Source organism: Varroa destructor, unplaced genomic scaffold, assembly GCF_002443255.2.
Source record: "Varroa destructor unplaced genomic scaffold, Vdes_3.0 BEIS01000002.1, whole genome shotgun sequence".
Classification (NCBI taxonomy): domain Eukaryota; kingdom Metazoa; phylum Arthropoda; class Arachnida; order Mesostigmata; family Varroidae; genus Varroa; species Varroa destructor.
This window is the reverse complement of record NW_019211455.1, coordinates 10,236,876-10,262,510: the sequence shown is the minus strand read 5'-3', so window position 1 is coordinate 10,262,510 and position 25,635 is coordinate 10,236,876. Positions and strand designations below refer to the sequence as shown.

Below are 25,635 nucleotides of genomic sequence, written 5' to 3'. Positions count from 1 at the left end.
AACCTATCCTCTCTTCGCCTGCTTGTACTAGCAATCAGTCACACCTGCACATGCTCCCTTTATCAGAATCTGCAGATTCTGAACAAAAATACCCAACAAAGGTTGCCAATATTATTTAGTGCCAACCGACAATCGGCACGATCTTACAGACGATTTAAACTGTTTACGCACGGAGGCAGCTTTTCGCTTGCACAGTCGCTCCGTGAATATAATAATATAATTGTAATGTAGACCATATATGATGCGGGGCAGGCAGCTTGTAACGCGTCACGCCGCCCTGCACTCCCGCAGCCGTTTCTGGCCTAAGTGAAATGTCGTCGAATACTGGCGTCTACCCTTTTTCTATTGTTATCGCCGCCTGTCGCGCGTTTCCCGGGCGCGGCCCTTCCTTAACGCGCGTTCGACCTTAAGATATATCGCCCTTCGCACTTAGCATGGCCGTCCCGACACAATAAATAAGTAGACCTTTGTTTGTGCTATTATCATAAATGCATCTAGCCTAGCTGCTTCTTGCTGCCGCTAACTTCTATTGTATGTTCATATAGATGTACAAATTCGTATCTGCTATGATATCAAAACTTATTATTAGCCCAGTATGACACAAAGCCATATTTCGGACTACGGTATCCACCGTAGTGAGAATAAATAATTATATAATAATAGCAACAGCAGTGACAACAGCCACCTTAGTCATTGTCACGAGATGTTCACCACACGACAACGCGATAATAGCAAAACTCGGATTGGTATAACAATATAGATACCTCGACAATTTAGTACAAATCTACCGCCAGTCGGGTTCCCTCTGCGTTACCGCTCGACCGTGGCGCCATCTATGGCCAATTAGCTAAACCACAATCAGCTGGAGACGGACGAACGAAAGGGTGGATGGTGATAGCGCGTGAGTACCATCTCGAATGTCTGCCTTCCTATAGCCACTGTAAATCCCATGCTTTGAAACGACCATCGAACGGATGATGGAAACAAAAATTTACGCTGGAACAATCGCTCTCTCGATCTAATCGCTCCACGCTGACGCTGGCAATCGGAAACTGCCGCGGTAATGGCAAGCATCGCCACTGCGACTCCTCCTCCTTCCCAGCCTCATCGCCGTCGTGTTTTACGCCTCTGGCAGAGAATTTTGCCACTGTCATACATAAACGGCGTCCTAGTTTAACACATGCGTTTTAGTCGCGCGTGTTAGACGGGGGGAGCGCGTCGGACTATAGATGAGGCAGAGTGAAACTGCTCCTTATAATGAGATGTGTAAAGCACTGGAGATGTCGTGAACTCAAAGATTTTTCAGGTATTTGGAGTTCGACCAAATAGAAGACAGCTACTGTCGCCGGTAACTGCGCTTTTTTACGGCGGGTCGTCACGTGAAGTTTGATAAGTTTGGACGGAGTCAGTTGGCAGTTGTTTCCGCTGTGAACCCCAAATGTTGCCAAAGTTTCTGTAATCTATCGTCGCTTCAGCAGTAAAGAAATAGGGAAAAGAACAGACGATAATCTCGAATGGTCATCAGACGTTCAAATTCGATCAATGATTGTCATTCGTATCTTTTTCTGTACTAGTACAAGCTACTGCGTATCATCTGTGTCGTTGTACTCAGCGGTGATTGCTAGCAGCGACCCTACGCTGGGCCAGGATCTTTCAACATGTTACAAATATTTCTGTAATTATATCAGGTCAGGAATGGCCTGTTATTCGTTAATGCAAGCAGACGCACGCTCCAAAGAATACATCAGAATCGACGTGTCCTATGCAAAACGGTATCTATAGGGTACACGCGCAACGAGCAGCGACGTGAAGCGGCTACACGTCCAATCTGCGGCATTAAGCGTTATCAAACGTTTAGCCATGGTGACATGACGAAAAGACAGCTTTTGCTATGTCGGCTACTGTCTCTGATTGGCTGTTTCCCGGATTTGTGATGTGGTCACTGTTGCATGTTGTCAGTGGCCCCCGTAGATATCGTGCGATTAGAGACTGAGATCAAAGTGGTGCCGTCGTACGTGCACGTTCTATCCCGCTGTAATATTACACTAATCCGATCTGACAGGTTCCCGTCTATGCTTACGTTTGATCAGCTGACGCAGGATCATCTCAATTGTGCATGCAATGCCATAATCGCTACCGCTCGAAGTGGTTGTCCAATTGTAACATTAACAAAGACATCAACGCAAGCAATAACACCAACAACAACGACGAGCTCAACGCAGTATTCGACTGAACCACGCAGTGCGAGCACTTCAGGGGAGGGGGCGGGTGGAGGGCGGGGAGCTCTAACAGAGCGAACCCCATCGTTCCTGAGCCTATCACTGTATTGGCAGCCTACCACTTAGGGACGTAGCAATAGATACGTTCAGTTGTCGCTACGCGTTCATTTAAAGCTTGCCGTCGTCTTTTTTCTAGCAATCAACGTGACGAAGTCGCATTTCTTATCGTGGTAATACGCTTGATAGTTCACCCTTGTCGGAGTATCGCAATAGTAGTCGAACGTGCTCAGTACAGCTGGCGTGCCCGTCTCTGCACTGACAGACGAAACAATAAGCGGTTGCGGTGATGTGATGTGATCGCGTTGATGGTGCGTGAAACCGTCCAGGTATCTATGGCGAACGGAAAAGTTTCCGTCCAAAAGTGACGCAAAGGTGCCGATGTGTTTATTTATTGCTACGAAGAATAAGCCATATCTTATTTGTTGTTCGGGTACGTTCTATGTACGAAGTCCAAATGATCATCTACCAGGAACGAGCCTCCCTGTGAACTCCGCGTGGACTCCGCCACTGAAAGTGTAAGCAATCGATGCGCCGGCAACGCAAAAGCCCGAAACTAACCACGTAAAAGATAACAGAATCACTACTGTGTACACAACACAAAAACGCTATGAAACAATCAGCTTGATATACTTCTAATGTAAACTCTATAGTTTAGCTATAAAACTACTTTATCCGTATTACATCGCGTGTGGCCTAGATTCTATAGGTTACTAAAACAAGTAGAGATCGCAGAATTTGCACTAACATGTAAAAAAACGCAATAAATCCGAAGAACCGAACGATTCCGATTGAATGCTAACGTTACGTTACGTTATGAGTAAACAACATCTCTATATATCTATTTTGTTTTAAGCTTTAGGCTCAAAATAGACATTACATTAATATAGAAGCTAAGCCTCCACTGACAATACAACAGAACAGTCGATCAATATCATCACAAAGTTAGATCGTAGTGTTTTTTTTTTTTTTTTACAGACAATTTGTTTTAAATTAAAACCCACTTCCAACAGGGATAGACGAATCCATTCCTTCAGGATATTTATTTAACCTATTATTATTATATCGAACTACCATACTTTAAATAAAGGGCTCTAAATTTTGTTGTCTTCAGACCAGATGGTTCGAAATGAGATTTAGTAAGTCAGTGAAGCTGCGAGATGTGTTACACTTCGCTTATGAAGATGCGTTACTATTTATTATCCTCGTAACTAATCCATTGCGAGTAATTGTATAATTAATAATAACTGTATTGACGATCGACCCCCTAACTGGTACAGTTCAAATCAACAATCACTGAACTCCACCCTCTGTTTCCTGTTGTATCCTGTTTTCTTATCCTCTGATCTATCGCAGTGACCTATTTTAGAAGAAAAGATTATTGTTCCACAGCAGCCGCTGCCGTCTGTAATGATTCGGAAATATGCCCTCATTTAAGAGATAAGCTTTCCTCGAATATTCGAAATCATTAAATTCGCTTCCTCATGAACCACTGCCCCCGCATAATTCTTTCCGAGCAAAATGCCCCCAGATCTGTTTAATGGCAGAAGCCCTTTCCCGCCGATGTGGCTAGTCGGCCCAGCGGTTGTACGAAGTAAGTAAGCGGGAAATGCCTCTAGTAGGAATCGTAATGTTAGTACCTTTGCAACTGAGACTCCATTTGTAATGTTATTTTCTAAATCATTGGTGATTAGCTATGGCAAGGGGTGCTTCATATTTTTATTGTGTAGCTGGCTGTGGCTCGCGATATGGGTCTTGTTGTATTTCAGTACTCAGTCGCTAGTTAACAGAACAGCACTATAAATTGTCCATGCAATAGACTGTCATTGTAGGACGAAGAAGATGGAATTGGCTCTGGTCTGTACAGAATGTTTTACTGGCCCTTAGCAGGACGGTGGTTAGCCCCTATAATTTGAAGGGTTCCGAAGTATCACCTTTCCTATTTGTACTAGCAATGACAATGACCGTACTTGAATAAGCAGACATCAAAGTGATACGCTTTAGCTTGGCTGGGTCAATGTCTGATTGTTGCTACGACAATGACTAACTAAACCTTACTTCGACTGGGAAATTGCACTATTCAACTGGGCCTAGTGGCTGTTATCTAAATTGTGTCATTAAACGATGGTGGCGACGCTTTATTTTTAAATGCGGTCGTTAGTCAGGGTAAAGTATGCCTGCTATTACATTTGTCCCGGTTTTAAACCTAGAAACATAGGTTCAAATATTAGAACATGCGTAGCATATCGACTTAGGTTATCGGGAGTTTTTGATTGGCACCGCCCCTATGTAAGCCCCCATGTGAGAAGCAAGCTTCCCAATTAGTCAGGAGAGCAAATCCTGAATAAAGATTCCTATTGTAAAATAATCCCAACAACGTTTCTTTCACCCCGTAACGCTACCTATGTGGACCTGAGCTTGACAACCTCACGTAGAAAGGCAAACGTAACCGCACGTCGCAGCCATAGCTGACCACTGCTGCTGTATTATGTATCACATCCAGCTAACTATTCAGCCCTTGGTATCAACGAACGCACAAGTAACGATATACGGTGATAAGTAAACATTTTCAAGCCGCTCTATGTGAACCAGTCAAAAAACTTGTAGGTATTCCGTCCTGGAAGAAAGAAAACACGTTGACCGCAACAGGCCACCGCTGTATGTACCGGCTTGTTTACTGTTAACATTCGTTTTGACTCGCGGAAAGGTAGTTTATTATTAATATTATCATTGGATTTATTTAAAATGATTTATTACCGTTCTGACAAATCATCCTCCCTGATATTTAGATAACCCAATTATCCTAGTAGTGATTAAGGCACATTAAAAGTCACTCGAATTGTTGGTCTAACAATCGCTTTCGATGCCACGAAAAATCTCTGATCTACAACTTAACACATTTACATGTTCCGAAATATGTTTATATGTATGTTATTAAAGAAGCGCGTGTTCAGGGGGTGCGTGTGAAAAACTACAAGCGACTGAACACTATACTATTAAACTTCTAGAATATACAAAATATAGAAAAAAAAAAAAAAAAAGGAAAAACATCGCCAAATACAAAGTAGGTTATCATTAACTTGAAATCATCTGACCCGCCAACTGAGCTCTAACAAAGCTGCATACATATTATCTGCTAAACAAGAACTATTTTGAAGCACTAAGTTAAGGAGCCTCTAGGCTCTTTAACTCTAGGCTTCAATACTAGATAGTAGGCAACAAACGTCCTGACTTTTAAGGGTCGATTAAAACTTGCTTAGCAACCGTAGTTAATTATATAGTATGTTTAACTACGTTGCCACTATGTTACTGCACGCTATCGACCTTCTTGTACGCCCCCTTATTCAGGTTACTAGCACCTGTATCATATTTTCTACTCGTAATCATCCGACCCAACGGGGGGACAAGTTTTACTACGAGCAAATTCACTTATGGCAGCATTTTTCATTCATTATTCCTAACCTACCCTTGAAGCATATATACACCCTGCATAAATACTGCCTGAGCTCGAACCTGTACATAATATTTGGGATAGTCGCAACTTATTGCATGATGCTATCGGTCACCGTAGATCCTTCTATGTAACTCTATTATACAATAGCGACCATTTCACAATGTCATCATGTTACTTTTAAATCATTTACACTATCACTCCTAACTTTACTAATTTCTGTACCATGCTAATATTCGAGGAATAGTATAGAGAAAAGTAATGCTAACTAACCAATAAATTCTCCATTCTCTCTCTCTCTCTCTCTCTCTCTCTCTCTCTCTCTCTCTCTATCTCTCTCCCCTCCCTCCCTCTCTCTCTCTCTCTCTCTCTCTCTCTCTCTATATATATATATATATATATATATATATATATATATATATATATATACGTACTCGACAGTTATGTTTATATGGCTGCGTTGCTTACGTATCATTTCTTGAGGGTCCGTACAGCTTCTGCTAGTGACTACGTGTATAAAGATTTATGGCGTTATGCTGAGTACACATATCCGCATCATTTATACATTGCTTTTAACGGGTTCCAGCTACCGGCCAAGAAAAACGAACGAGCGCCAATCTGACATATAAATGTATCATTACTCTATATATATAAAGCCCTAATGTCGATGTATCCAATGCCTCGAACAACAGCTACTGTTATGTTAAATTCTGTATAGACTCGCAGGTAAAGTATAATAGTCTCCTATATCTAGTCTTCTTGCTGGACTGTTCTTCATTGTGCCATCATCCTCTTTGGCCCTTACATCCGTCAAAGGTTTATTTTTATGACCAACACAACCATTCGGGTTCTGTTTGATGCTAACCTTAAATAACTATGATATAGAAACGCTCTACAAATTAGCAGCATATGTTTAGACATTTGTCCTTAATTAAGAGTAGGCCCTGTCGCGTTCGAATATCGGGCGTCACGCTGCCCGTCGTACATCGCTGCACCGTACACTAGAAACTAGTCGTGAGAAATCGAGCGTCGTTTCTTATATATGGAAGAACTCGCCTGAACATTGGCTAACTTTCTCTTAGTAAAAGTAGATCTCACAGAATAGATGTACGATCCGATTGTATATCTCGCAATTGAATAACTCGGTATCACCAGTTAATTTATTGCTTGTCGACTATCGCGAGAGGCTGCATTCGATTTAAGCGGACGATGGCTCATAAACGGTTTCGTTCCTATTACAATTGGGTTGATCTATGAAGAAGCGAGTGTCAGCGTGTAACCAGTTTCTCTTATTCGATTCTTCGCCTCTCTCGGTCTGACCGAAGATGCCTCTGACCCAAGCGAGGTCGACTGGGTCGCCGACCGCTTCAAATGTTGCTGAGCTTACAGGATATCAGATGCCATGTAGCTGAGCCCAGTTGCCGTCGTTGCAGAAACCTGCAGGTTCGTGCGGATTTACCAAACGTGTATTGAAATTCTACTTCTGTATTGCAGTTGATCTCGCCAGAACAACAAAAAAGGCTAGAATTACCCTTTGCCATTTTAAAGACGCCGTTCCAAACGCTAAATCACGTAGGTTTGGTCTTTATCAGTAAATTATCGAAGGCCGAACTACGTACGTCTGTCGAATCAGAAATATATTTCGTCTTGTCCAGGTTCACGTTGAATAGTTGGACCACGACTCCATTTAACATGAAACCATTAGGCTTACGTTTGATATTGCTTTCGATGTGGTAAGCTGTGGCACACCAGATACCTAGGAAGCAACCACGAATCCGTGAAGCTGAAGGCCACCATATTGCATCTCTGAATAATCAGTTCTGATCATAAGCCCCCTATCAGTCAGTGTATATAGTAGGATTCGAATTTTTCATTTGTCAAATCGTCGCAACAGCTCGATCATTGTTTTCTACATTGTAGTAAGTTTCACTGCTCTTTTAGTTATTTACGAACATCTATATATGATAAAAGCTTTCGAAGCAAAGCGTCTGACAATGATTAACAATTCATTATTTCGAAGTTATTATTATTCTTCGAATTGTCCCTATAGTAGGCTGTAGAATGCACTAATTAGTTATGTGGCCAAACAGTTTGGCCTTCGCAATTTTACCGGATCGGTACTACTTTATTAGTTGATTTAATTAAGCTCTAATACAAATCTGTTCGAGTGCAACAGATGTATATGGTAGAACAGAACATTATTTAACACAGGTATCTAATAACAATATGCTACATGGACAATGGCCATTGTAAATAAAACGTTCCCTAGAGAGCGTATCCGTTCATTCGTTCGATAAAAAAGAATTGAGCGATACATTTTTAGCTAATTTAGTTTTGATTATTTTTATTATGTTGACGACTTAATTTTAAAATGGGCTCAGCCAGAAATATGAGCTGTACGGAGAACGGCTCTGGGGCCATAAAGCATACTATGTTTGAGAATGTATTGGCTTCTAGGCAAGAAGTGTCTGGAAGCTGAAATATCGATATGTTAGCTACACCTATTCGATCCCCTCGAAGCTTTTCCTTGCAGTCAGATCTGCATAGTTTCAGTCAGAAATGATAGAGCACGGTATTGTCTGTGAGACGTTGCTCCCCCGACACCCCGCAAACAATGGTCCGAAGACAGACTGTTCTATTTCTCATTTAGCCGTCTTTTTATAGGGTACTGCAAATTTATTTTCTAGCCCATGATAAAGGCAAAACAATATTTAGACGAACTCTGTTCATTCTCGATACTGATGATGGCCACAAGGAACAAAAGCGGATATTTGTGTTCAGATTTCTAGAGAGCCGGACAAGAGTAACGGCGTATTTAGCTCGCAGCTTCTCATCTGTACGCCAGTATTATATCAGGTAGATTTGCATAGGTAAATCATGAATTCGTCTAACTAATTTAAAACTTGTTTTTTTTACATCCGTAGAGACAAATTATCAAAACCATAAGATTTTGAGGAAGAATTTGAAAGCGCTTGCGCCTATTGTTTACGGCTCTAGCTGAATCTATAAGCTTTTTAAATTTACCACCTGTCTGGATCTCGAACGCTAAGGTGACTACATGCTAGTTAGAGTCTGCCCTTGACCCATAACAACCAAAGACGAAGGTTTTTTCGCGTTTGCTATCAAATCTGACTGAGGACAAAGCGTACCTACGAAACAAAGTTCTCATCGACTACTACCTTCGTGGGCAGTTGTGATTGCCCACGGTTATACTTCACACATTGTCCAATTGAATTCTACCTTGCTCTATATAGATTATAGCTTGTGTGGAAACTGACGCTATCGGAACAAATCCGAGAAGTTTATGCATCATAGAAATGAGGTACTGCCATTTCTTCGACGTAGTAAGTCGTGCCTGCGATGAGCCTGGTGAAACTAATATGTCCTTTTCTAAAATCGAAACTCCTGAACATGGATTATGCGCACACTGCTAGTAAATTGGCACTAACAATTATATTCTCTTGTCTGTTCGTGCCTAAAATTTAACAACGTTGTTTTGCCCTTGTGAACCAGGAAAACTGGGTTTCGAACAAACACATTTCGAAAAAATGGTATTAAAGCGTCGATCTCTGTTACTCCCAAGTGTCATACTAGTCTTAATATACACCTTGAAATGAAGTGTTTTATACTGGTATTAAATGCAACATGAGTATTTATTCCTGACATTGTTGTGCTGTGTCAATCTTATTGCACATATAAGTACTATATAGTGACCCCTTTAAATTGATTCCTTCAATCAACACGTCGGTACACGTTACCCTTGATGTTTATGTATAATAAATCTGTACATGATGATGATTGCTCAGCATCTCATTCGGCCACTTCACCAAAGGGTTCATACCCACTAACAGTCGGTGGCTCACTATGTCTGGCAGTAATAATAACAACAGCACAAATCTAGTATTATAAAACACACATGCCATTATCTACAGATCTAAAGAAACAACAAGTTACCATCATCCTTGTAACGCAATAGACACAAAGACCTGCGAAACTATTGTGAAATAAGTGGTACAATCTCTCTTTTGGACAATACTGGAATTATGCCGGTCTCTATTTAGTTCGCGCCAAAACATAAGTATCGCTGTTGCGTATATTAGCAGTCGTCAGCCGCTTTTGCAACGCCCAGAATAGGCAGGATTGACACTGCGAGATGGACTTCATTGACGATATGAAACGATCCGCCCACGCAAGGAATAAGCGTCAACAGCTCGCGGTTGACCGCTATTTCACCATTATTTCGCGATATTTCAGCGACCGCGCAGCCTAGGTAGTCTGCCAGTTAGGCGCATACAAATAGAAAAACACGGACGGAAGGTCTCCATGAGTCAGCACGAATGGCATGTCTGATGACGCCAATATGGACGACGTAAACGTCCCGAAAACAAAAGCCAACACAATATTTCGAAAGGCATATACATATTATTTCAGACGATTTAATCGAAAAGTCTTTCATTGGTGGTGCCGCCACCTCTGCATAACTTCACCTGTTTCAAATTTTGTCACGTCGGTCACCACAGATGTCTATCGCCGATAACAAAGTGAATGATTCAGACATTTATGAGCAACTGTGTAAACTGCTATGTTTTCATGTATATGCCGTGTATGTCTGTGATGGTGCGATGTAGAAGGTCGAAGTCGATTTCTCGAGTAAGTCAGACGAGGTGGGGGCCTCGTCCAAGATAGCCTGCCCTCTAGTCCCCTCGTTCTTTAGTAAGACTTTCAGAGAATAACAACGAATTTTTGTAACGCGTGCTTTTGTAGGTTTTGTTTATCTAGTCTTAATTATTTTGTCACAGATCGTTGCAATACAAAACAAGTCTCTTTCTCTCGTTGCCGTTAACAACAGTCAAGGGTCACCGCAAATATAAATTTTAAAGCGCCAGACATAAGTGCCAGACAAGATATCAACAGAACAAACTTCATTTACGTGCAAAGCTCTGACGGATCGCTTAGATGACTAGCAGTCATTTATGCGTATGGCAAGCAGTAATTGTACCGCGTTTTTTGGATGTAGTAACCGACAAAGGGCAAATCTTCTACGGTCTAACTTCTGTGGCAGACCCAATAGAGGCGCTTGGTAACAAATAACAATTATTAAAATGTTATTTGGGAAAGTAGCACGAATAAACATTGCATTTATTTACTTTACGGATTCGGCTAGAGTCTGAAAATTTTGTAGGCCGACATTACTAACAGGACAGAGAGTTCGTCGTAGATATAACTCTACTGTTACAACCGCAATGGCTGGACAGAGGCAGCGGCTCAGAAAGGAGAAGACGGGCTGGTGAATTGTAGCACTAATTTTTTGTGTATCATAGGTACTTTCAAACGTGTTTCTCTTTTATAACTACTTTGGCCACCGCGATCGCTCTGGTTCCCTGTGTGAAATCTATATCTAGCAAAGCAATTTTGGGCGGCATATCTGCATAAACACCTACTTGAATAACGTTGATAGGAAGGCTTCTCGGACGGGCCTATACTCTTAATCCTCTACTTCAGCTGTTTTATTGGAGATCACTTATTTTTACTTCACCTTTCGGTGACGCTGATGGGAGTTTTTTGAAGCCGAATCAAACGTCTACTGCTTAGCCACGTGTTTACACCACGCATTATCGGCCTAAAGTTATTTTAGATAAATTATTATTTATCATACGATTTTAGAAATTGCGTAGGACCGCGTCACATGTGATACTTATAATGGAGTAAACCACTAAGTAATATCGCTCGTTGGAATGTATTTTTCTATTTCGACGAGGGTAAAAATTTGAAGTATGGAGCGCGGGTTTTTCTAGAGTGGGCGAAGTCCCGCCCGTGCCGATCTTTGCGTTTACGAGTCACTGGTACTCTTGGAAAGATAGACGTTGGTGAGTCCAATCGGTTCGTTGTCCATTAAGCGAAAGACCATTCGACGATGTGAGTTAATCCACCGATCTAAAGATTTCTAGCTGTTTGTGTTGTTAACCGCCGCACCGTATGTTTGACATTTGAAATGGCTGTAAAAATTGTGTTAGTTATCGTGTTCGTTTACAATAAGAGAACGGTCGCTGACCAACAACTCAGGCTTCCTCATGGAGCTGTCTAGAAGTGGGCTTCGTCGCCTACTTTTGCGACGAGAGCCTGCCAAGCCAAGATTTCCGAGAAAGCCTTGAAGCCTCATAAAATCAAGCAAGGGCTTCGATGCTAGAAACGAAATACGCTCAGGATTCTATGTTTCCTTTGCATTGAATTGAAGCTTGCAAATAGAAATGAGATTGACGCTATCCAAAACTACAAATATCTAGGTGACGACCGAAAGGATCATTAGCTTAATACCGTAGTGGGGTTGTCGTATTAACAACAATAACGTTGAGTGATATCAATGCGATACTATTTTGCGGCCGTTGTTTAGACGGTTCGTCTATGTAGTTGGCTGATGGACCGTTCTGGGGCAACGATGGGCAGTTTTGAACCAAGCAAAATCTAAATTTCCAATAGTAGAATTGCATAGGATTACGAAAGAGCGTATTTCAATGACAGTATCAAATATAGAACGTCATAATAGTCATCTGTCACCGCAGCAAAGAGGACGGATTTGGTGTCTCATTATCATGATCGAACGGGTCAAAAAAAAGGTATCCGCAGCCAGATGGATGGTAATTGTAACTATACGCGTGGGAACAGAATTGACGCTTTAGGATAACTCTGCCTATACCATCTCTCTATAATGTTCTAGGCGTTCACATGCCGCCAACGAAGCTAGATCAATGAGACTGGTTTTTTTATAGAATACTTAGTCTCTTTTCAAAAGTACCAGTTGTACGACCTATACTGCCCGAAGATGAATGGCATTACCCGATCTCTATATTAGCGGTACGAAAAACTACGTTTATAGTATCTGTTTCTCAATTAAATCTTAAGTAATTCATAACAGACATACGTATATGTACTAATAATAATACTATTATTAAAGAATATATCTCTTTTTGAAAGGCACCAGGGAGTCGTTGCTTCAGGTCTCAGCAACGATGGCAACGTACTACGCAGCCTATCTGAACAAAGTTAAACAACAATATAAATAAGAATAAAGAGAGTTTGACTAGTACGATTAGCACCATCAACGAAAAGGAAAAACCCATTTTATGTGGGCTGGGTCTGGGTTCAACTTTGGCTGTTGCGTTTACCGCTAGGACTGGCTCCCAATTCCTCAACCATAATAGTCCGACTAATCACCTCGTTCGTTTGAAAACTTTCAGAGGTGCTGGTGCTCGATCGTTTTTTCCGAGTAATGATTCAGATGCTAAAAAAGACTTCTACAGGGTGAACAGTAATCGCGCTTGAGAAATATGTCTTGCGTAAAAATCACCCAGCATAGCGAATATTTATCATTTCAATTTTCATCTAGTTTTTGTTTCCAGTTATCACCTAGGAGAAGAACTGAAGTAAGAGAAACTACTAGTTAATTACATATAGTACGAATAACTATACATTCCCTATCTATAATATATCGATTGGTTGAAAAAAAAACTAGCAATTATAAACAATTATCGGCAACAATGACAGGAAAGCAAAAGAGCTCGTCACGTCCGGAGCAGCTGTTCGCCCAGAGTGTTATTGATCGAGCACAAAGCTCGCGTCGCCATTTAGCCATTCATTTGCGCTACAATTAAGGCTTTCGTCTAGAATTCGCGCATTCAGTGAGTACATAGCTGACATCACTATTATTATGGCTATTACCACCCTCATGCCGCCTCCAGGATAAGACTCACCATCCCTTCCGCCGATCGATTTGTCTCCAGCATAAGACGCAACTATACCAGTGCGACACATGTGACGCACTGGTAGAGCTTACTGGATCAGTTCGACCTGTATCTAGTTGCAGCGCCTGTGAACACTCCATACCCCAGTTAAACCATTGTCGACCCATTTCCATTGAAACCGTCAACGAAGCCGACCCAGCCCGGCAAACGTACTACTCTAAAATTCCGCTCAGTGGAAGCCCCTCGTCGACATTCAGCCTCAAAGAACACAAATACCTGATAATGTTTGCACTGTGCAACGCGTTTCTCTAAACAAACTCGTACGGACTTCGAGTGCCCTCTGTCGTCGTTCCATTGCCTATATTCGTCTTCGACTCGACATATTCCGCCTAGCTCGCCCGTTCTGTGCTGGATATGCCCGTGTCCACGCTGTAATTTCATCTACAGACACGCGTACCCACTTGCACATAAGCGCATATAAAGAAAGGGGTGTCGAATATTCGTGTCTCGTAGTGGACAGTCAATCCATAGCGTGGCACGAAGTCGTAGATGGAAGTCTACCGTACGGAAAAATATACGAGCCCTACTCCCACTTCCTTCTGCCCAGTTCAGGCAGAGTTGTCCGTGTCCGTAGGACACAGCCTGCAGTTGCTCTACGAGATCTGGTCGGCGTGAAGGCATACCACCGTGGCAGTTCAACTATGGCGCCGGTGGCTGATCGAATCGGTAACACTGGTAACGGTCGTTGTATCAATGACCTTCTACCAGAAAACCTAGATATGATTGTAAATCGAGCAAGTAAGTAGAGTAAAACGAAGTATTCTTACATTTTAAGTGACAGGCGGATGAGCGCGCATGGGTAGAGCGCGGGCTAAGACAGGCGTATTTTGCGAATTAAGGAGGTCGAATACTGAGCTTAAATTCAGTATATGTAACATTATAAAGCAAAAATGAACCGGTCAACGTTGAATACCGCCGACTTCGAGAGTCAAGTCCCTTTCGAATACGTGCGAGAGGTACACAACCGATAATCGAGCGTTCATCTACGTTATTATACGTATTCAACGCCCATCTTAACTAGTTCCATCGTCGATTACGTACTGCGTCAAACGTAGACCGTGTTACTGTTTAGAATGGCAACCATTCGCATCGGAGATGACACCGGTCTAACTTCTGATAAGAAACTTCAGTGGCTCATACCTCATGGCATTTGTACCAGTGAATAAATAGGCCGTGCAAATTAATGTAAGGAAATTCGATTTCCTAGAAAAATAGCTGTCTGAGTGCATAGACCGCTGCTACTGCCTCCTTTTAATTATACAGGGTGACTCAAAAACGTAGGCTGAGCTGTAGAGTTGAGAAAATGTTGCGCAGTAAACGAACGTACAATGGGAAGATCGCCCGTATCGAGTAGAGAACTACTTTCGTTCCTAATGAAAACTCTACTTATTTCTAAACTTATGCCTTTTACCATTGGAAGCCTATTTTAGTTCCATCCTGTATAATACGGAAATATAACTACATTTAATAGAAGTTTAAAACGTCATTTTAAAAAGCTGCTTTTTTGCATTTAGACCAAACTGAATTCGATTTAATCAATGGCAAACATTTAAACCGCTTGAAATATTTTATATTAAATTAGTAGCATAAATTAAAATGATTTGTACATATTGGAACAGTCGTTTCTGATCTAAAAATAAGGTTGACTAATCGGAACGTAACATAGGCTTATAATAACATTTACAAAACAGCGTTTCTTACTATCTGCGATCCTTAAGTTAAATATGAATTTTTCACAAATTTCTGGTTTCGTACTACTGTTAAGTATTGCCGCTGCAGACGGCCGATGGCTAGCAGAAAATAGAATGGGGTATGCTTGGTTCTGCTACCAGACCACGCGATGTTCGATAGGTAAACACCATCATGGCACGATAGTCCTGTAGCAGAAAACCGCTAACTGAGGTTGCCCGAAGCTAAATACCTAGTGGCTCCCCGCCATCGAAAATTTCACACGTAGTTGACCGCGCAGTCTGACTCGACTGTGTTTCTCATCGTATGGACTGAATGCTATTGAAATAACAACGAAAACGCTTAGAATGTAAAACTACTTAGAGAAATCGTGTTTTGTTACCGTTAAAGTTACATGATACACCCGAACATATGCAGACATCTAATCTCATCGCTCAATATGTACGTGCAACTACGTTGTTAGTTAAATCGAAATATATCCCGCCGTAATTTACGTCCGAGGTCTGGTTGCATTTAGTGACCGTCCTCGACCGCCTATGCGTCTATTGTGCTTTACCCTATGGGAAGAGGAACGACCAAAAAATGAATGAAATGGGTCTCAAATGAAACATTCCGTAGTGTAGTCCGAATGGCAATCATGCTTTGCCCCTATCCGATATAGGCCCGTCTAGTTCTCCCCACAACAGGTCAAGGTCCGTCCTAACATTTCATATGAGATAATATATTATATAAGTGGAAAGGTTTGCCGATTAGAACACAAGTTACTTAAGAGTATTATTCAATGATTTCATCTTTAGATATTTTGCGAAAGCAACAACGTTATATCTCGCTTCGCTCTCGGAAACTCGCTTGGCGGAATCCTGGTTACGCCAGATTCATATTCAAGGAGTGCCTAAGTCAGTAACTCGAAGACTAAGCACGTAACACATCGACAAACCGCAGGCACAATATTTTCCAGAGAGATGCGCTCAGGGCTAGATCTGGTTAAGCACGGTCATTTTCTTCTATTAACCGCTCTGAGGATCATGAGTTATCTCAGCTAGCTAGCAAAGACAAATCTAAAACTTAACATCCAGGAAATACAAGCAACATGTTGTTGACAAGAAGCATACTTCAATTTGAAGGACAGACCTCATTCTGTTCCACAAGAGAACCTTCTTGTAGAGATCTTATTTTCTTATAGAGATATTATTTAGAAGTACACATCTGGCGTAATGAATAGAATCTTATTAATAAAGGAGAACTCAGTAAGAAAACGTTTATGCTCAAATCCTTATCCCGGACGAGTAGGTTTTTGCCACGAGGCTAAATCAGGTTTGACTCGCATGTCGATGCCCAGAATCGAGAAACCTCCATGACGGAAAAGTGACTTGCCCTCGTGTGTAACGCATCCTCGTAACCCATTTACGTAATTACTATCAAATTGTTCACCTAACCGGTACACGCCTCCTGTACGACGATCTGTGTGTTGACAGATTTGTTTCGATGGCGGCAAATGTCTGCCACTAAATGATTATAGCTAGACGAGAATAGATCTAAGACAACGTCACTTCCATGGCCTACTCGTAATTTAGAAGGTAAAATAGAAATACCTGTGGTAGGCTCATTGTGTGGTTTACTATGTTGTCATGAAGCCTCTTCTGTCGAGTGTCTAATTTAAGGGTTTGTTGAAAAGTTACGTATCTCATAAAAATGTTATTCCTTATTTTACGCATTTAATCAGCGAGTAAATTTTTTTACGACCTTAAATATAGCGGATGTGGTTAAACAAGGACATGTATATATACTAAATCAATATTTGAATTGATCAAAGAACCTTATTTAGAAACCGAGTCATGTATTTTACTCATAAAGTACGGTTTTCAAACAATCGACTATACGCATAGTAGAGTAAGTGAAAGTTATACAACTTATCACCAACTACCTACTCATTGAGATCATTGCCGCGCCTGTGGTGCTACGGGCTGATATCTGGCTTCAATTGAAGTGGCCGCTTATAAGTCAGCAGATTTAAACTCAAGCCTTTGAACGGAAGCACAGAATTTTTATTGGGCTCCCTGTCGAATTGGATCAGACTATTCTGTGACGTTTGGCTAGTGCTGGCTTTCTTTTTGTCCGCAATTGATAAAGTGTACTGGCGCTGTTTTTCAATAATTTCTTATACGATCATGCTCAATCTGTAGACTCCAGCTCTACTGTGTGGTTGACTACGCAGCACAAACGAAACAAGTAATCAGTACCATAAGAAGTATATCGAAGCTCGAAAAGCTGCTCGCTACTACCAAAGCTGACTAAGAAATCGTATATACTGGCATAATTGTTAAATTCTTAAAACAAGCCTTGAAAGGCTGTTGAGAAGACTCTGAAGCCACCGAGGTTACTTATTACTGAGCATGTATCATAGTTATTGTTTATAACTACATAAAAGTGTATTATAGACCGTGCGCCTTTAAATTGTAACAGGAACCCAGTCCACTATCGTGACAGACGACACCGCTTCCGCCGGGACCCGTGCAAGGGTGGGGGCTTTGAAATTCAGCTTTAGGGGTTACTTCTGTTCTTTAGAGTATCTCCTTTAAAAGTATACAGATGTCGATACTTCAGGATTATTCATTGAACGTACTAAGTAGATATTTTAAGGAATTAGGATAGGTCTGGCAACAGTTTTGGTAAGGTTACTTTCTACGAAATAAACTCATCGCTCAATATTTATAGTTCTTCATTAGTTGGCTTACGGTCTGATAGAGCCGATCCATGAAAAATAAAATGGACACCATACTAAGCACCTATAATCAACTCTAATACAAATCTAGTGAATAGAAGCAAGATTTGAAAAGAGAAAGTAACATTTCATAAATCGTCTCCACTTGGTCGATATAGACCCTGAGAGCTCAATACCTGATATTTAGCCAAGTACGTAAATAAAATAAAAAATGTAAATAAATAACATTAGTTAGATTGGTTAATTGTCTAACCTAGGTCCACAATTGATTTTTCGGTTACAGGTGGCTTTTTATGCATGTATATGAACTGCCGCGGGCGACAGGGTTCTGGATAGTCTAAGCTCGGCGACGCTATCATCGAGGCGATCATTCGACATCAAAAACCATGGGGTCGTGGCATTTACGCCTGCTATTGCAGGGGCTTCTAAGCCTATTCCAGGAAATGTGGCTTAATGCTCAACCCGTGCTTGTTTTGAAGTTAGCCAGAATATACGGCTTGGATCGTATTTACGCATGTATTCCCGCTGCCAGTATGGCAGGTCTAGCTGCCGTTACGGGTAAAGCAGAGACGCAATCGTGTCTTCCAGTTTTAAATGATAAATTTTCAAAGTCTATCATTACTGACACACGGCAGTGGAACTAATAACGGATACATTTTAATGAGCGTTCATTCGTTCTTCATTTATTAGCTATCTTTGATAAATGTGCCCACGTTTCGGTAAAGTGGAAAATTGAAAAACTTTTAACCTATATTTAGCCATGGCTAAATATATTTTATATATAATTATATATATATATGTATCAAGTCAAACTACCAAGAGAGTTTAGACCCACCTTATCATTCTATTGTAATAGACAAGCACCGATTACTCGGTTATGCGCTCTCAAAAAGAAACGAACAATTTCTACGAGCCTGATAATCACTCAAACTGAAGTATCGTGTTTTCTGTCAATGTAATAACCGATACTAACTTACATTGCATTCATGTTTATATTATCTAAGCTCTCTTGCCTAGGGACTAGCCATCATTTCGGCCGGTTCATTCAAAGAGCTTCTAACCGTCGAGTGACGGTCTGTTAATGCAATGGCGGCTGGCATTAGCGACGACGTTCGTGGTCTCGTACTATCTCTGTACACACCATCCGATTTATCTCGTTGGCGTAATGACAATATCCGTTGTTCTTGGTTTCCTAAATCGCTGGCCAAGCCGTAATCATTATCAACGTGGCCGGCTCTACCGGATCTCTTCATATCGTCACACTAAGTAGCCAACCATCGGAGTGATCTGATCATTTATAGAAAGTACATGCAAGCAGAGACAAGGACACACTCAGGCACATTTGTATGCGGTTGCCTGTGTTTGGCACGTTGCGGTCGGACGAGCTTCTTTTTCATCAGCGGAACCCCCTTCGTCTGCGTGGTGTTGCAGGGGCTATCCTATCCCTGTTTGTCTGGATAGCATGCCCTTCCAGCTAGCTTCCTTTACTACCAATGCTATATTGGATCCGGTTTGCAATTTCCAATTTCTCGTTTGTGTAATGTACTCCTTGAATTCTCTTCGTTGTTCCGTCTGCTTCGTCAGCGTTTGGTGGCGCATGCGACTTTACCCCGTCAAGCCATTTTTATAGCCCCCTATAAATAGATTCTAGCATGAATAGTATACATACTACCCTTATAATGAGTATTTCGAATCAGTCCACTGTACAAGAAATTTCCATCCCGTACAGAGTGTCGTGTAAAAACTCGAGTTTCTTTTAGCTGGGATGAACTGCTGGATATTGGTCGAATATGAAATGAGAAAAACGTGTTATTTTAACGCGTATATTATATCAGTGGGACGAGTCAGGGCTAAGTCAGAATCTAAACAGATTCAGAAGAACGCAAAGGGGGAAATGGACGATGTTTCTATCGCTAAACGATTAGCGTGGACCTATATCAGAATAACTGTTCTATGTCGCAATTTGGCATAACGCGGCAGAGATGATAAAATGACAATTATCAACCCCAACGATACGTCAACGGCGACGACTTGATCGGGTCAGGAGAAGCGCCTTAGAATGAATGACGTAAGATTGAAGTACGCGAAAATTGGTAGAGGATCTCAGTTTCTGTCATAGAAGGCCACTGAGCCCCGACAGGGCAACTGAATTGAACAAATCGAAGCACGTAAAAATATTACTTTAAAGCGAATTCATACTCGTACGTTTCCCATTCGATATACGGGGGCGTCATTATTTATAATTGCTAGAAGGGGCTCGTCTAACAGAATACTTCGAGCGGGTCCGAATATTTGTAAGCAAACAACGATTCCCAGGTAAAAGGTGAAGTAATGCATAAAAATGTTGTATATGAAAGAAAAATGAACGAAACGTAAAAAGGTGCAAGTGCTATATGAGTGTTATAGCCAACTCATTCAATATTCGACCGTTAGTATTTACAGAAAAACTTAGGTAATTCATATAACTTTACGTAAGCTAGAAAAAAAACGCCAAAGGTCCCTGATTGTCGCCGAAGACGAATACTACGCGAAGGAACAACAATATTAAATACATTGATAATATAGGCTACATCCTAAAGTCAATCAAAGGAACAGATGTTAAAGCTTAGAATTTTCTACTTGCAGAGGGGCTAAGCAGTATCTTTTTGAGAAACACGTTCGAGCCTCCGCTAATAGTTACGCTCGCAGGAGTCCTTATCACCTGCGGAGGATGTAGTCTCGTGTTTTTCGTTGAAGACCTACTTCTAGGCCTTACCGCTGCCTCCACCATGTACGGTAAGGAGCAGTTATTGTAGCGGCTACTCAGGGCATTGTATAGGTGAACGCTAAACTTTCTATTTCACAGACTAAATCGAACACCTCATGATCCTCACCGCGGCACCCACTCACACTTGTGCTCCGGCCGTGATGACTAAGTATTTTGGTATATTAACAGGTGTCATCAGTTCCCTTATTAACTGACCAATTGTACGGGGAAATCGACTGTGTCATAAAGAAGAAATTACGTGTAAACAGAGACCAACTTATCTGATGTTGAGGACGGATACAGAATGACATTTTAACATGAAAAGTATATGCAATCATAGCACCGATCTGTGCTTAACGCTGTGAATAATAATGAAACGTTAGAAAACACGATTCGCATATAAAAAAAAATGCCTCTTCTTCGGTATCGGTTCAGTGGTTAGTAATAATTGGATAATTAACTATTTCCGAATGTTTATTACTAACGTCTTAATTTTGGCCGTCAATCCTTTAATGGCTTTATATACAAGGTAGTCTATTGATCATGCATATGTATTTTATGAGTTTCGAAGCAAATCTACAATATAGGCTTGTGAGTGAGTCATAGTTTCTCCTAACAGGCCAAAATCAGCGTATAATTGTTAGTTCATGTATACTGTTATAGATAACGGATTATCTAAGTTACTCACACAATTTTGCCTATAGTTTATATTTGAATTCGTCACCCTACAAGCTGAGCAATTAAAGCAGCCACCAATATCGTGTGCAATTTGAACGATATAAAGAGTTGGCATATTTCAAGTTTTGTATAAATTTACATTGCAATTCAGCCACCATCTGAGTAACGGTGATTGAGTTTATTTAGAGGAAACTGCGTGAACGAGGTCTTTACGTTTGTTCTGATGGTATTTACAATTAACATAATTACCTCACGTAGGCTAAGTTTCGAAGAGAACCTTTTTAATGGCCTATACTTGGCCCGCTACAGGTCAATCATTTGCATTTACTCCTATTTATAGAAATGGACACATATCTAACCAAAATATTATTTAGAAGCACTAGAAAGAAGTAGAAAACCTAGAAATCGTTGACGAGTTCCGAAAACCCGGGTTGCTTTTCTATGCGGTCGGCCTGCCACGACATCAACTATAAACATTGCCATTATAACAATAATATCGCCTTTCATCTTTAGTCGTTCGTTCTAGATGCACACAAGGACCATAGAGCAAATTTTAGAACTAGACGTTTTTTTTAGTTACTACAGATATCCGCAGAGCAGGATACATATATACATACCAATGGAATTTATATATATATATATATATATATAGGTAAAATTACATAAACAACTGCGCACTGTTACCTATATCAGTGAGAAGATACTACTGACAATAAAGAAGATATTTGCCACTGCATAATTACAGTTTCCCTCAACTTAAACTCTACCTTTAATGTTTATTTTATTTTGTATTATTTGTACAACAATGGCTAAAAACTTTGTAATCATTTAAGAATATTTCCTCTTTGAGCACCGCGTCCCTTCTTATCAATCGGCTTTGATTAATGGAGCATGTGACTGATTGCCTTATGCTGTTGCAGGGGTTGGAGTAGGTCTTACGCGGGCGCTCACCACAAACTTTGAACGCGGTGCGGTTGCCGAAGAGCTCCACTTTAATCGTGAGGTCGGCAGCATTCTCGGAGGCTTCGTGGGTGCTCCACTTTTGTTCGTGCTCGACGATCTGCTTCTAACTAAGGGTGCCCTGCTCGTCATTGGCGGTGTTAGTAATAATCAGGCGTAGGACTCAAAACATATATTTGATATAAGCCACTGGTGGCTTGGTTTAAGATGCAAGATTGTTCTCACGAAATGGTATGGCAAAAGTAACAAAGCTCGATTTTAGCGATTGTACACCGAATGAAATGTAAATGATAATTTAAATATTCTCTGTTTAGCAGCTGCCGTCGTTGTGGCCAGTGTATGGCAAAGCCGGCTGTTACAAGCACAGTAGCGTCTGATCCTCACCCCTTCAGAATTTTCAACACGTCGATAGATCAGGATTTCGCATTGGTAACCATTTTTTCATGTTTGATTTTTTTTTTATTCCTACAGCTTAGTCTACATTCTATTGTCGTCGTCATCGTCCAGCACAGAGCCCAATGTCCAGTATTCAACGAGCCTCAATTGACCTCTTCACCTGAAACAATTACCGCTGGCGTAACGGAAGATGCAAAGTCACATTACTCGGAGCTGAAAAACGACAAAGCGGCCAAACCCCTTATTGACAAAGCAATTGAACTCGAGCGCATTGAGAAGCGTCTACCGTTAGCTCTTGCCATCGACGGTAAAATTCCCTTCACTGTTCAACGAAAACACCAATCTCAGGACCTCGGTTACAGACACCGGGTGAACTCGTTCGCGGAACGTGAACTTCACTCCGTAAGTCACCACGTCCTTGAACGGCCGGCGAGACGGCGCTTGAACACTGAGCCAGCCAATGCTGCAGACCAAAACTTCAACATCATCCAGAAGATCATCCGCGCACCAGAGCGATCCGTTAGTGCCGACGTTTTACATAACCCATATTCGAGCCCACGAATTTTGCAGACGGCTACCATGAGACGGTCCGTCTCCCAACTGTCGCTGACGGTACTCACGCCGATCGCTCAACTTGTGCCTTTACACGTTGCGATTTGTCAGGTTCTTCGAACAGGAGCATTCGCCCTCTTATTGCTTTCGTTTATTTCGAACGTTCACCTTTTAGTGATCTCAACGACACTCCTGGACGCCTACATGGATAAGGCCACACCTAAGGGCACCCATTTTATCCGTGACGGTATTGATCCGATATGCGTCTTCCTCGTCTTTACCTTGGCAAAACTTGTCGGTATTCTAGTCACAGATAAATTGCTGCGAAATTACGATGCTTCTGAGAAGACCATTGTGCTGTTAGCTAACTTTGTCGGCGGATTCAATCTTCTGACGACCCAGTTTGTTAATCGACTTGTTGTCGTCGCTGCCTGGGCTGCCCTCTTTGGACTTGTGCAATCCGCGCTTCATTATTTGCAGCCAAACCTCATTCGGACATACATGGAAACAAGAATCGAGCATTACGCCCGAGCTATGGCTCAGATTATCTGTGGCTTCTATATCGCCTTCGCTCTACCAATCTTCGTTCATCTTTATCGTGACCTAGAGTATCCGGGATGGGAACCATCGTATGACCTCCTATATCAAATTTTTGGTTTGGTACAGTTGGGTGTCTCCTACAACTGGCTATTTCTTGAGCCGTTCTTAAACAAACCGTCGCTTTCCAATGAGGAGATCGGTGAAGATGTTCCGGCAACGGACAATGATTCTTCACTGAAAGCCGACAATGTATAAAATTATCTAGAAATTACGGCGAGAAGTGATAGTCTGGTGTTTTTTGAAATGCATTTCTCGACGTACTATAGCAGCGCATGAATGACTAGGTAGCTAATGGCACGTAAACGATGTGTCTGAATATACAGAAATATGTTAAACTATTTAGAGGCCGTTTAAGAGGCTTCAATCAATACCGTGTGATGAATATTATCTGAACGCTACATATATAGAGCTCAATTTAAACTAAGAGCTGCACAAACTATGTAAAGTAATATTTCGAAACTGTAAATAAATAACAATGGCAAAACGTTTTTTTGCATAGCTTATCAGGTTTTCTTGTTGAAAAACAACGCAACGACTACTTGTTTTGGATTACAACGATAAACAATCGACAGCTCCATTTTCTGAAAATCCTCAGGGACGATTGCGTCTTGAAAATCAAGTGACGTCCGCCATATCGTTTGTATTCTCTCGCAAGAACAATCTATCAACACTTGAGCTTCAATGCCCGAAGTTCCAGCTTAAAGGAACACAGCTAAGGAAAAGATACATGCTATGGCAGATATTTCTTCGGTTTTGACTTTTAAAGCATAACGTATCATTTGTGTTATTTTCATTGGCAGCTGCACCAGAGTTTGCTGTTATTCTACACATAAATATTATTCAGAAATACGTTGATATAAGCCAAAAACTAACCTGCATTAATAGTACCCAATCAACTAACGTAAATGTCCCATCTTATGATAGCGTTCGTTGACATGCGCAATTTACCATAGCTAACCTATATTCCGTCAATGAGATAACAGTAATCAGCAGACCACTGTTTATCTACTGCATACGAGCACTGAAACATTCCGCATACGTACATACAAAATTTTTGGCGTTGGTTGTAGCATCAGATCGAGTGAAGCTTCGAATCTACATTTAAGTATGTCTAATAAAGTTCTCATTCACTGCCAATGTGCCCGTGGGTTCTTCACAGTCATATAAAAACCCTATTCTGTTAACGCCACTTTCTCGAAACGGGTAGAAACAATAGACAAGTGCAGGACAACGATATAATTTGGTCACGACGTCCTCTGTTATTATTTAACGTTTTAATTAAAAAAACAGTAAACCCAATAGGGCTAGACGGCAAGGCAAACTCACGGCCTCTCCTTCCACAGATGTAAATATTCCGTTTTGCCCTTAGAGACGCGTATGTATATCTAGATGGATGATAATTAAGCTGTGCCCTGGGCGATCTGCACAGTTACATCATCGGTACGATACCATCCCGAGGTACAGTATGTAGGCCTTCTGGATAGCTTGAAGAAGAAGTCTGAAAAAAATGTTTGATAGTTTGAAAAGAGTACGGTACAAGAGAATTTGCCCCACTGTCAGAAGATTTTGTCAAACGGTTCAGGTACTTTATCCTCACTCGGCATATAATAACAGCAGCAAGATTATATCAATCAGCGATTTGCGATGCGCGAACGTGATCGAACAATAACTGGGCAATTTGCAATTCCAGCGGTTCATAATGCTATAGCGCACAACGCAATAATAATAATAATGGGACGAACGACTGTGTGGCAGCAAGACATGCG

The 25,635-nt window shown here is 41.2% G+C and overlaps 1 protein-coding gene across 4 annotated transcripts; it reads left to right on the top strand.

Moving 5' to 3' along the window:
- The first annotated feature begins 873 nt into the window (after positions 1 to 873).
- Positions 874 to 24,372, top strand: LOC111244314 (uncharacterized). 4 transcript variants are annotated; one of them, XM_022791275.2, is made up of 5 exons: positions 946 to 2,794; positions 18,221 to 18,495; positions 20,563 to 20,712; positions 22,282 to 22,460; positions 22,793 to 24,372. In XM_022791275.2, the coding sequence occupies exons 2-5, from the start codon at positions 18,324 to 18,326 to the stop codon at positions 24,062 to 24,064; spliced, it is 1,773 nt and encodes a 590-aa protein (XP_022647010.1). In that variant the 5' UTR covers positions 946 to 2,794; positions 18,221 to 18,323; the 3' UTR covers positions 24,065 to 24,372. The 4 variants fall into 4 exon arrangements, with proteins under 4 accessions (XP_086836510.1, XP_086836509.1, XP_022647010.1 ...); XM_086980384.1 differs by lacking the exons at positions 946 to 2,794; positions 18,221 to 18,495 and adding an exon at positions 874 to 901; XM_086980383.1 differs by lacking the exon at positions 20,563 to 20,712 and having other exon boundaries at positions 945 to 2,794.
- Positions 24,373 to 25,635: the final 1,263 nt, after the last annotated feature.